At 51.3% G+C, this 13,422-nt stretch overlaps 1 protein-coding gene across 9 annotated transcripts in view; it reads right to left on the bottom strand.

Moving 5' to 3' along the window:
* The window catches only part of STARD8 (StAR related lipid transfer domain containing 8), a 78,247-nt gene that overhangs the window by 12,522 nt on the left and 52,303 nt on the right, over positions 1 to 13,422 (bottom strand). For all 9 annotated transcript variants that reach the window (XM_050776849.1, XM_050776847.1, XM_050776845.1 and 6 more), the window contains one exon: positions 288 to 359. In XM_050776849.1, coding sequence (XP_050632806.1) covers positions 288 to 359 — 72 coding nt within the window. The remainder of the gene's footprint in view (positions 1 to 287; positions 360 to 13,422) is intronic.

Here is a 13,422-nt window from a genome sequence, read left to right as displayed (position 1 = left end):
GCATCCTCAGGATTGGTACCACGTGGTGACCCTGGTCAAGACAAGGTACCTTAAAGGCATGGGCAACAGCAGAGTTTGCGGCAGTTGTGAGAGCAATCTCGTAGAGATGATGCGGGAGAGAAAGGTACAACTGCAGGAGCAAAGTCAGAAAAAAATTGGAGCAAGGCCAGGAGACACTGCTTGTGTGTAGTTGGAGAGAGAATCTGACTTGCCCCATTTAACAGACAAAAAACTGAGGGCTAGGGGAAGTATGTAACGGGGGAGGGTAAACAATTGAGTGGCCTTACCTTCAAAAAGCTGCACATACTGAGGGAATCCTGTTGCTCGAAGCCACTCACATGCTCTTTTGGCCTCGGCTTCTAAAACAGAACAAGGGAAAGAAACAGGCAAAGAAATGGGGTTAGGAGGGTGCTGATGCCAGGGCCCTAGGTGTATGCTGCCCAACCCCAGCAGGCAGGCATATCTCATTCTGGTGATCCAGAAATGGCAAGAGAAGGCCAGAGGTCCTAGCACATTTGCTCCAAGTCATAGCCAACCAGGAGGCCCTCTGCTCCCCAAACCCTACTGTCTGGGCATCCTGGCCCTGGCTTTCTTGAGTCTCATTCCCTGCCTCTTCCAAACCCCTCCCACTCTCCCACCCCCTGCCCAGGAACCAGGATCATCTGGGGTCAAGGAGGCCTGCTGGGATAAGAAGTCACAGCTGTGTCCACCCCGCAAGCCTTTCTGAGGAACCTACCCCCTTCCAAGGCCCTGGGTAGACCAGCCTAGTCCAGGCAGGAAATAGGAATGCTCAACCATTCCTATCATTCTCTTTCTCATCATCACATGTAACATTCTTCAGCACTTTGACAGCCAAATCTCATTTCACACACACAATAACCAGTGATGGCTTTGCTATCCCCATTTTACAGACATACAAACAGGCTCAGCCTACGGTCTCACAGTGGACAAAGCAGCAGTGCCAGGGTTGGAATCCCAGCTGAGTCTGACAGCAGCATCCCCATGCTCATTCCAGTCCTCCCTCCTCAGGGAGCTTCCCAGTACTGCCCCAGCTCTCTTGGCCTATTTGTGTCATAGTGCAGTGCTGAGTGTCATGAAGACACAGTACTGGCCTGTTGGGGTCTTGGGGGAAGAACATGGCTAGGTCAGCCTGTCACCTCTGCTCTGGGAGTTCTGGCACAGAGCTGGGCACCCCTGCCAGCGCCAGCGGAGATGTGCAGCTGGACTGAAGCCACAGAGGAGGCACTTCTAGTCAGGGTAGGCCAAATACCAGCAGTAAAGCCCTGCGCCTGCCCAGGCGGTTATTTGCTTTCCACCCAGGTGATGCCAAGATGAGTGGGGCTGGGGCCATGGGACCTGGCATCGCAGGGATGGTGGGGGAAGTCAGCTGGTTTTAGCAGAGCTGATCCGGCCACGGAGTCCTGCCCTCAACACGTCCTCCACTTCCTCAGCACCTGTGGCCACAGTCTCACCTGGCCCCCCTGACCAGAGGACTCTAAGGAGGCTGGTGAGGTTTTTCCAAGACAGGAAGAGCTCTCTCTTCCCAGTGCTCACTCACAAGGAAACCCAGGATGAAATCCTAGTGGCTGGGACAGATAAGATGAAGGACAAAACAGTATTTCAGAGATGCTAGGTGAGTAGACAGTGGAGGGAAGAGTGAGGGAAGTTAGAAGTCAGTCAGAAAAAGTAATGGGTTCCTCAAGGGTCACATACTGATGAGGATTCGAGGGAAAGAAGAGAGGGCTCTGCAGCCCCTGGAGCCCCTGCAGGTTTTGGGGGCAAATGGGGGTAAGGGCAAGGATGAACATCTGTGCATTTCTGTGAGTGCATGCAACAGGTCAGTGTCCACCACAGCATCTGTCTCTACACGTAGCTGTAGCCAAATGTGCTCATGTCCACAACTCATGAGGATCACTGTGGGACTGTGCACCTGTATATACCCACAGGCACCTCAGTCTGTGCATGCACCCGGCTCTCTCTCTGTCTCTCTCTCTCATCTCTTTCTCTCCGTGTGTGTGTGTGTATGTATGTTTTATGTTACTGCAACTTCCTAACCTAAGATACAGATCTAGGAATCGCCAGGACCTCTGAGGGGTCCCTGAAAAGTGTCTGACAGAGCCCTGCTAGCAGTACCTCCACCTGTCTGGCAGGGGGCAATGCAAGCCTGAAAAAGGATCCTGTGCTCCAGGCCAGTGGTAGTCTAGGTGATGTAAGACCAGTCCAAAGGGACTGCACAGCTGCCCAGGGAGCCTTTGAGGAACATGGTTCTGCTGCTAGGACAGCTGAGCTGGCTGCCACAGCCACTTCCCTGTCCCTGTTCCTGTCATGCCCCTGGGATGAGACCCTTTCCCCATCTCAGCACCTATCCTGGCAGCCAGCTCTGCTTTCCTGTTATTAGGACAAAAGGGAGGTACCAGAAGATGGACCAGGTTAGGACTTCCAGAGAGGCGGGCACAGGGGCAGACAGCGGCCCCTAAAGGGTCACATGTATGGCCACCCCAGGAAAGGGAGCAAATCTCTAGGGTAGGCCTGCATGCCAGGAACACACCCTTAAAATCCCACTGCAGCCCTCAGTTACTCATGGCTAATGGAGAGGATAGGAGAGGCACCTCCCTCCCCTGATGCTAGGCATCGGCCCTAGCTGGGGGTTGGCAGAAGAGGACCATCTCACTCAGGCCAATGCCAAGTTCTTTCATGACTACCTAGAGCCCTGTAGCCCCTCGCTACTCAAAGTGTAGTCCCAGACTAGCAGTATCAACATCACAGGGGAGCTTGTTAGAAATGCAGAATCCCAAGCCCCACACCCAGAACCACTTTATTTAAGAAGACCCTCAGGCAAACACATTAAAGTTTGAAAAGTCTTGGTCTGAATCACATTGCTCAGTGATTCTCACCCCTGGATGCACATAAGAATCAGCTAGGAAGTGTTATTTTTAAAAATACCAGTGCCCAGAAGGCTGGCTTAACTGATCTGTGGTAGGACTCTCCACATTGGTATTTTTTAAAAAGTTACAGTATAAAGCCTACTGAGGTCCAAGAGACTTTTCCAAGGTCATACAGGGTAAAGTATCACAGGTGAGACTATAACCCTGATCTTTTCACTCCATGTTCAGCGCTCTTGGCCATTGCATTATGCCACCTGCCCTCATGCCAGCCAAGCAAGGAGCTCAGACTCAGGAACCAACCCCAGCCCCCCAGGCTGTTTTCCTGCTCCTTCCGGTCTAGTGGAGTCACAACCCAGGGTTCAAATCCTGATGCTGTCAGTCACTAGCTCTTCGACTTTGGGCAAGTTGTATAACCTCTCCAGGTTTCCATTTCCTCCTCTGTAAAACAGGAGCCACGGCATCCACATCTTTTTTCAATTTTTATTTTATTTATTTTTCATGTTTTTGGATTTTTTTTTTCTTTTTGAGACAGGGTCTCACTCTGTCACCCAAGCTGGACTGCAGTGGTGCTATCACAGCTCACTGCAGGCTTAAACTCCTGGGTTTGTGTGATCCTCCCATCTCAGCCTCCTGACTAGCTAGGACTACAATAGCAGCCACCACACCACACCCGGCTACTTTTCTTTTTATTTTTTGTAGAGACGGGGTCTCACTACATTGCCCAGGCTGGTCTCCATCTCCTGGCCTCCAGTGATCCTCCTGTCTCCCTGTCTCAGCCTCCCAAAGTGCTAGGATTACAGGTGTGAGCCACCACACCCAGTCAGCATCCACATCTTATAGCTACTGACAGCATTAAATAAAAGACTGGAGAAAGCGAAAGCCCCTGGCACATAATACCAAGCACTCAACAAATGTGTTCCACCCCAACTCTGACTCTGAAAGGTCCCAAAGAAAAAGAGGAAATTAGAGAAAGAAGCCCAGCTACTGCATTCCCTTGTGGGTCTGGACAATGGCTTTGCCCAGACCACTGTCAGAATTGAGGCCAAATGGTTGGGGGAAGTGAGGTAAGGAGGCAGAAGTTTCAAAGAGGTTGCAATTGCTCCAAAGACAAAGGAGCAAAGAAGTTTGGAGTAGGGCTGCAGACTGAATTCCCCACCACCTCTCCTTAACAGGAATCTAGAGAATGTAATGGGTTATTACCAAACAGGATGTCAGGGACATTGGCTCCCCACAATACACCATCTCATGGAGGGCTGGGAGGCCCTGAGGCTCCTTCCCAGATGGATCAGTCAGGGACATATGTCTTGGTGATTAAGGGCTGAACTGCGCCGCTCTGCCTTGTCCCTCCCACTCGTCTCAGCCTGCCCAGGCTGAGGCCAGGAGCGACCCCACCTCCACCCCTAGTAGAGTCAATTCACCTGGGGCTGAAGCCAGGTGGCCCAGACTGAGGATTGGCTTATGTATCTGGCGGGGAGAGTGACAACGGGCAGGCTGAGGTGAGGTAGGAATGTTTGTGGTCCCTTGCCTTACCTCTATATCCAGATGTGCAGATTCCAAGGCATGGCTACCAGCAGTTCTAAAGGCTATATTCTGCATGCGGTGTATGCTCTGGCCAAAGCTTAGGTGATGTGCCAGGGTAGGTCAGTAACAGCAGTCAGCTGGCACAAACTGGATTCCACTGAGACTTATGCCCAGACTCTCCCTGGGGGAGGGGCCCAGATCTCCCAGATCCAGGCTGGGAGAGTCAGGGGAGAGGGCATACTAGAAAGCTCCAGAGTCCAATCAGGCCTCAGAGCCAAACCCACAGGTCTCCTGGAGGGAGCGTCAAAGTAGGAAAGGCTGAGCAGCAGCACATGCTTTCTGAGGTCAATGATGGTATCCGCACCTACATTTACACAGGCCACGTTCCCAGACAGCACAGAGCAGTTTTCTATGCTGAGAAGGATGCAACCAGGAAAAAAGCAGACCTTCTGGTCTTGAGAAACACTCAAGCATAGGGCTTATGCACCCAGGAAAGAGGCAGCAACATTTCTCACTGGGAGATGCAATAATGCCCGCAGATATCACTAAGTTGGAAAACGAGCTTTTTTCCAATCAAGCCAGCTTCCATGCTGGCCACTGAGTCATCTGAAACAACTCATGTCATTCTCTAAGCTTTGGTTTCCAAATTTATACAGTGGGGACTAACGACTTTCCTGTCTACCACTGTGGTTACCTTATAGATTTGATCAGGCTTTTGCTGGTTTTGAAAGTGGCTATATAAAAGTTCTCATTAACGAAGGCTATTTTTATTAAGATGAGCTGAACTTTGTACCCATCTAGTCTTTAAGACACAGTTCAGATTGTGTACCAGTTGCAAAGAGGTGAGAGAAAAGAGCCAGGAGGAAGAGAGAAGGCAACAGGCATCTAATCTAGACTACAGGAAGTAAGGCCTCAGCCAGCCAGTGTCACCAACCCCACTCTCGGGCTGGGTATCCCCTCTTCACACCACTACTAGGCAACCCCAGTCCTTGTATCTTCTGGTCACTCAGTGGGTTATAAGACAGCTGCCCCAGCCCTGGGTTCAGCCTACTCATGCCTAACCATAAAGACAATATCAGGCATGGGGACCAGGCAGGAAGACACAGGCTCAAGACAAGTAATGGATGGATGTCACAGGGACACAGATGAAAGCATCCCTTATTACTGCTGGAGCTGTTGGGTGTCCCGTCCCATTCCTCCCTCACCTCTCAAATCTGGCTGCACGTTAAAATCTCCTGGGGAGCTTTTACTAATAGGCCCCACCCATGACTAGTTAAATTAAACACTCTGGGGATAGGGTTCAGTTTTGTTTGCTTATTTTTGAGAGCTCTCCCGGTGCTTCTAAAGTACAGCCTGTGATAAAGACCACCACCCTAAACAGAAAAGGCCTGCTAGAAAGCCACAGGTATAGGTCCCTGGAAAATTCTACCCAGAGCCGAGTCACAGGCCTGTTCTGCTCACAGGCCCACGTTCTCTCTAGACCTGAGTGCAGGAGCAGGAGAGAGTGACCAGCATCAATGTGAATGCCTATGATGACTGAGGGAAGGCAGGCAGTGGGTGTTTGTGAAGGTCATTCAGTTAGCTGACCTGCTCCCTAAGGTGACTTTAAACATGCGGTGGCCTCCTTTACCTGACTTAGCTTCCTGTTTGGAAAAGCATCGCCTCCATGGCGCTCACCAGAGGACAGGGGCCTCCAAAACAGGATCTGTCTCCATGTCGGTCTTTCCCACCTTCACTGAGTGCAGGAGGAAAAGCCAGTGTCCTGAGTGGTGGAGAAAGACCTGGGATGCCACTATCTACGTGACAACCCCAGTTCCCAAGGCAGGCTCTGTGAGGCTGGTCCCTCAAGGCAGGGCTAGGAGGCAGGCAGGGGGTCGCCTACCACTGCAGGCCCTGCTACTGCTGCTCAGAAACGCTAGGACCCGGCAAGCCGCTTCTCAGATCATTTCTTTTGGTTGCTACAAGGCCCATTTCCTTTGGTTGCTACAAGGCGCATTTCCTTTGCCTGCTCTCCAACCCTAGAGGGGGACCTCTCTCAAGGAGAAGGTGCTGGCCTTTTGGCAGAGGGCTTGTATCTCAGAAGCTACCATCCTCAGCATGTGGCCCCAACTGCTCTGAGCAGCTCCTTATACCCTCCCTTAAGGAAACACTAAGGGACCCAGGCCAAAATAAGCTTGCCCACCAAGCCTTGAGCCCTGGCACAGGGCTGCATCCCTCAGGGACGCTGTTTCATTTGAATTTGCACAAAGCTACCCTCTAGGTTGGCAGTGCCCCTAGCAGAAGTGCTGCAATGAGTGGCTGACTGGCTCTGCCACCTCTCTCCCTGGGGGACAGTGGGAGAGGGACCTGTACTAAGAGCTGTCAGGGATTACAGGGCCACCAAGACTTTCCCTCCTGACCTTGAAGCAGACATGCAAGGGGGTCTGCAATGCCCTATCTATGGGGTGGTCCAGTTCACTGGCGCCTCTCTCTGCTCCTGCTGCTCTTCACTGAAATCACAACTCTAACTTGATTCTTACAGGAGGCGGCACAGGGAGGAAAGGAGACAGGACCAAAATAGCTCTCATCCCACATTCCAAACCTCACAGGAGGGGCACCACAGGAAGGGCCTCTGTATTTCACCCAGCCTAGGTTGGCAGTGCTGGACTCTGGCTGGCCTCTGGCTTGTTAGGTCACCGGGCAGAACTCAGCGCCCTGCTGCACCTGTTCAGATGCCAGTCTCGGTCTCGGTTGGGGCTACAGCTGGATGCCAAGTTCTGGGCCCATACAAGCAACACTTCTGGAGCCTCCCTGTCACAAATGAGGCACCACTAAAGCAAACAGCCCAGGAGGGGCCCCTAGGACAGGATGGCAGGAAAAACAAGTCACTGAATCTTTTAGCTGGCCAGTGGTAAGTTCAGGAGTGTGGTTCTACCTTCTATATAACATCCCTCTCGCAACACTGCACACCCCAGAAAAAATTTATAGTCTCTACCACAGGGATTCTCAACCAGGGACAATTTTTACCCTAGGGGACATTTGGCAACGTCTGGAGACATTTTTGGTCATCTCAACTGGCGGGGGTTAAGGGGGAAATGCTACTAGCATCTACTCAGTAGAGGCCAGGGATGCTGCTAAACATCATACACTGCACCAGACAGCCCCAGACAAAGAAAGGTTGACCCCAGATCTGAAGCATGAGACCCTGAGGGTTGGCCTCTGCCTTATCTGGGGCCTCGGGCCCCTCTGGGCAGCCCACCCTCCCGCCAGGATGTCCTGGGGGCTGAAGTGAAGAATGGGTGCAACATTCAGTGGCGGTCCCTAGCCTTTGCACATTGTGGACACCTTGCAGGATCGGCCAGGAAGAGGCGGCAATTCTGGTTTGGCATTTTATTTAAAAATGGAAGTTACACAAGAAACCCCCAATTGTGGTTCCCCACTCCTCTCCGCAAAGCAGTGGCCTTAGCTCCTGTGTGCAGTTATAAATGAGGGAGAATCATGAGCACCCTGAGGTTAAACCAGACCTCAGGCCCACTGAGGCTGCTGGAGATTTTGGGTCCAGAGGCAGCCCAGCCTGTAGGCTCCTGGGCTTGAGCTTGGTATGGCAGGACCAAAGTAGGCAGCTGACATTCCTCCCCGGCACTGGGTTTCCCTATGACAAGGAAGGTCAAAGCTGCCACCTGCTCTGCTGCAGTTGCTCCATTAGTTTTCTTGCCCCCAAGGGCCTCCTGCCCCCAACCCAGTCCCAGGTGCTCTGACAAGGTCATGGTGCCTAGGAAAGAGAGACTTGTTTTAATGAGCCATGTGCTACTCCGTCATCTCCAGTCCCTGGCCTAGAGGTAAATGATGCCAGCCTAACCGGTCTGGGGCAGATATTAGGTCAGTGGTGACTGCTCTCCACTTTGGTTTGAGTGGAAAGTATTGAACTAACGGTCAGGTGAACTACCTTCTGGCCTTAGCTCCACTAGCATCTTGCATAACCTCAGGCAAGCCATTACCTCTGTCTGAACCTCAGTTTCCCCATCTCCTAATGACCATTCCCCAAAATCTAGAGCTGCAGCAGAGGTGTGTGTGATGGGTAGTGGCTGTCTTAGTGGGGGGAGCTTTCTTCCTTCACATTCTTTTCTGAGGACCCAAGCGAGGATCCTCAGTGTAACGCACACCAAACCCATCTTTCCCCACAAACCAGCTCTCCGTATGTTTCTGCCTCCCAGTGTGCCCACTGCCTAGGCTTAAACCTCAAGTCATTCTTGCTCTCTTCTCGCCACATGTATTTAGTCACCAAATTCTACCAACTTTTCCATCAAATGGTTGGGCTTTTTTCCTGCCCAACTGTGCTCTAGGTTCTTCTGCCTGGATTATTTCAGCCCTCCAAGTTCCCAGCCTCTAGCTTCTCCTTTCAAGGGACCATCCTGCCAGCTGCTTCTTCTAAGAGCCCAGTTCTAACCTGGCCGCTCCCCTACTCTACAACCTAAAGAGCTTCCACAGCCTGGGGCAGATAGCCTTGACTGCTCCCTGGCACTCAAGACTCTGCACAATCTAGACACAGCCTGATTTGAAGCTTTAAACTACTATTTATTCATCAAGCTGGAGATCAAACACCCCCTCCCACGAAGCCTCCCCTGACCTCTCACCAACCCCCTAACACCCAGTGGCTCAGTTCAATTAAGCAGTCCCCTAACACATTTCCATGATCATCTCAGCAGCATGTGAGTCTATCCCCCATTCAACTGGGGACTTCTCTGCACTGGGTACTTTTGGTCTTTGTGTTGCCACTGAAGTGTGTTAAGGGCTACCGAATGTTCTGGCAACACACAGACAGGAAGCCCTACTTCCCACTACACAGAATACAGGCCTCTGACTCTGCTCCCTTGTCTGGTATCACCACAGCACTAGAAATGGAATTGAGCACCTCTTTACCTCAAAGCCTTGCCCTAGGACAGAAACCACATAGCCAGGAATGAAGGCTCAGAGATGTGAGAACAGAAAATGAACTCTGCTCGATGGTGGAGGCATTATGACCTGAAGGAGCACTTCACTCCGCCGAGCTCAGGGGAGGGAATCCACGTTCACCTGAGAGAAGGGGCGTGCCTACCTCCTGCCTCCCTCTCTTGGCCTGGAAAGTCTTGGCGCTTGTCTGTTTTGACCCTGTGCCATCACGTCTGCATCCCACCCCCTTGCCTACTTCCCTTTCCTTTTGCTCAGGCCAAATATAAACTCCTGGACAGGAAATGCCTTGAAGGAGCCTGGCCCCACCCTGAGATCCACAGAAAATTGTCTCTGATAGAAAGGAAATGGGCCTGAGAGAAGTGGCCTCCTTGGGAAGGGAGCAGACACAACGCCTCCCCCAGCCCCAAGGAGAGTCAGAGGGAGGGCTGTGATGCTGAGCACATAGCAAGGGGCGGAGCCTATGGCTCTGGGGGCAAGGGTGACGATGTGCATGCTCAGGTCATGGCAGGGCCAAGGGAAGGAGAACCCCAAACGGTGGTCTTACAGCTCTGTAAGGCCTATGGGCATAGAGGTTACAGGGTACAGTGAGAGGAGTTAACAGGCTAGTCACCTGAAGACGTAGCCTATTAGTCACGGCTCTGTACCTCTTCCTTTTCTTTTTTTAAAATGAGGTCTCACTCTGTCACCAGGGCTGTAGTGTAGTAGCATGATCACAGCTCACTGCAGCCTCGACCTCCTGGGCTCAAGCAATCCTCCCACCTCAGCCTCCAGAGTAGCTGGGACTACAGGCACACACCATGACGCCCAACTAATTTTTGTATTTTTTTATTTTTTGTAGAGATAGGTGTCTCCCTATATTTCCCAGGCTGGTCTCAAACTCCTTGGCTCAGGCAATCCTTCTGCCTCAGCCTTCCAAATTGCTGGATTATAGGTGTGAGCCACCACCGCCCCTGGTCCTGGCTCTATACTTCTTACTCACAGCAATATTTGTGATACAGAATGTAATTATTAATAAAATATAGCAGACACTAATAGTTATACAGTACTAACTACGTGCCCTGGGCCACGGACTTTGTACTGAGCCATTATTATGTCCCAGGCATTTCTTTAGGTTTTTTTTTTTTAATGTGTATTATGTTACCGAATCTTCACAACAAACCTGTGAGCTAAGCGCTCCAATAATATCTCTATTTTACAGAGGAGGAAACTGAGACCCAGAGATAGGGAGTAACTTGCCCAAGGTCAGCAACTAAGAAGTGGTGAGCCAGGATGCAAATCCAAGCAGTTTGGCTCTAGAGTCAGAGCTACCAAGTTAGAATCTTCCTCATTAAAGAAAAGAAATTGTCTAGGCTGGGGCCTGGCACACAGCAGACACAAAATCATTTACCAGGGTTTTTGCAGTATGAGTGGTTAGCCTGAATTTAACTTCCCATCAGCCGGGAAAGCACTTGATCATCCTGTATGTCATTTGGTCCCCGCAAGAACTCGTCCAAAGCAGGTAATGCCTATGGTACAAATGGGGAACTGAGGCTACACTAGGTCAAGTAGCTTCCGTTGGACTACAGATTGGGCCAGAAGCCTACCTAAACACCCACAGCCCTCCTGCTGACCTGTTCCCTCCCTCGGCTCTCCTCTTAGAATCCACTCCCCATGAACTGTGAATTTATTCAACTAATAATACCCAAGCACCTACTTGGTGCCAAGCCCTACGCTGGGTACTAAGGTCTGAAAAGAGAAAAAAAGTTGAACTCTCCTGCAGCACTTGGCCAGAGCTGCTGCCAGGCCCATCCTTCTCAGGAGACAGAGGCTCACATGGACTGGCCTTCGTAGCACTCTCTGGAGCTTGCTTTGGAAGCAAGATAAAGGGGCATAAGCCCCGAAGCAATGGAGCTGACAGCTAGTACAGTCTGAGGGAAGGAAGGTTGCAGCCCCCAGGACCCTGAGATGGAAGCACTTCGGGGAGGGCTAGAGCTTCCGGACAACCTCCTCCCACCCAATTCTAGCATGGGACACGCCAGCTAGTGATCATAGGAGCTAATCCAGCCAGCCTCCTGCCTGCCCCAACCACCCACGCCTTCTAAATAATGCAGCTTGGTTGTCAAGAGGGCATATTCAAATGTCTCTTCTTCCCCGATGCCACCCAGCACCCTGCTCTCCACCCCCAGTGCTAGAAGGTGCTAATCAGGCAGGCCTGGTGCTGATGTCAGAACCACACTGCCACCCCCACCGCCCAACTCCCTCCTATACACCCTCCCCAACCCAATGCAGCTCTGTTTTAGAGCATAAATACCCACTCCTCCATGTCCTCCCTCCTATTCATCTGTCCACCTTGGTGATGGAGGGTGAGGGGAAGTGCACAGAGCAGACAGGCAAGGACCTGGGGACTGCCTGTCCAGAAGTGACTAATCACTGGTGGGTGTGATGAGCACTAAGGAGGGGAAGGAGACCCGAACTTCAGCTCTTGCCTCCTGGCCAGGCATCTGGAGAGAGGCATGGCCAGTCATTAAAGATGTCAGGAGGTAGAGTCAGACCAGCTGGGTCCTGATCCCAGCTCCATCACTCCCTGGATATGTGACCTTGGGCAAGTTTATCTAACCTCTACTTACCTCAGTTGCTTCACAAGTAAAATAGAGACAAAGATAGCAGTACCTACCTTACAGAATTGCCATGAATGCTAAAGAAGTTAAAATGTGTCAATAATTTAGAAGAGTTCACTATTATTATTGGTGTCACCAATAATAATAAAATTGGTGACACCAATAATAATAGTGAACTCTTCTAAATTATTGACACTGCCTTGAAAACTGTTGCAGTGTCGTGAATGCCACTAAAGAAGGCCAGAGGAAGGGAGCCCTGTGGGTGGGCATGGCCAAAGGGGCTTTTCTGGGTAAGGTGGACTCTGAAATGACTGCAAAGTCCAGACCGAATGCCCAGGAGGTGGCAGGTTTGAGGACTGCACAACCCCAGGTCAGTGAAAAACAGCAAAATGACAGGACTGCAGAAGGTACTACCAAGCAACAATCATGGCAATAATTTTATTTATATTGTTGGATTTAATATTCAACAACCCCATGAGGTGGGTACATATCTCCATTTCAGAGCTGACAAAATGAAGGCTCAGAGAAGTTAAGTAATTTGCCCAAAGTCTCCCAGCACTGTGAACATGAGAGCTTGTGTACAGCTCAGGATGTATTTTACTTCTGCTCCACTCTGACCCCTTTTCCACATTCTCCTCTTTGTTTTTCCCATTTAGAAGGCCCTGCTGGTGTGGGCACTGCTCAGGACAGATGTTTGGGGACAAGCTCTTCCCACAAGCTCAACAGCCTCTGCCACAGCCTGACTTGACCTCAGCCTGGAGCAGAAAGGCTGGCTGCAGGTGCCTATCTCACACCTCAGACAGGCCAGCCTTTGGCCAGCCCAGATAAAGGACAGGAAATCCTAGGCCACCTCCCCTGGAGCTCACTCTCTCACAGGAACAGAGTTGCAGCCAGGGCAGGAGTTCCTCTGTGGTGGGGAAGCTGCCGAGTCAGCCCCGGCTGCCATGGCTGCTGGGTGTGGTTTGGGGAAAACAGGGAGGGCTGAGGGTCAGGAGACCTGGGCTCCAAATCCTCCCTCACTGGAGACTGTTTCTCCCTTCCCTGGGCCTCAGGTGGAGACCACCACAGATCACTCTGGGGAAATCATACCATCTACTTTACAGGGCTGCTCAAAGAACACAATGGGATCATGGAAGTGAAAGTGCCTTGAAAACTGAAGAAATGGGAGGACTCATAGTCGTCATCATCAACTGCTAGGGGAAGGAATGGCTAAGTTGGTATTTCTCCCTGTCTGATTCACTCTTCTAGGCCCCACTGTGGGCATGGCTCATACTCATTTCCGGCTTCAGTACTCCCTAAAATATCCCCTTCCCTCCACCCCTCACCAACTCCAAAGATAAAACCGAGTGGCAGGAAAGCAGGGTATGCTGGAAGCCCCCCACATATTACATAGTATTCAACTAATCAAGGGGAACACCTACTAACACCAGGCTTGTCCTCCACTACGGGGGCACCAATTAGAAGGCCCTACTTTCCAAGGGCTCTCCAAT

The sequence above is a fragment of the Macaca thibetana genome, chromosome X (genome assembly GCF_024542745.1).
Source record: "Macaca thibetana thibetana isolate TM-01 chromosome X, ASM2454274v1, whole genome shotgun sequence".
Classification (NCBI taxonomy): Eukaryota; Metazoa; Chordata; class Mammalia; order Primates; family Cercopithecidae; genus Macaca; species Macaca thibetana.
Note: the sequence above shows the minus strand (reverse complement) of the source record. Positions and strands in the feature narration are given on the sequence as shown.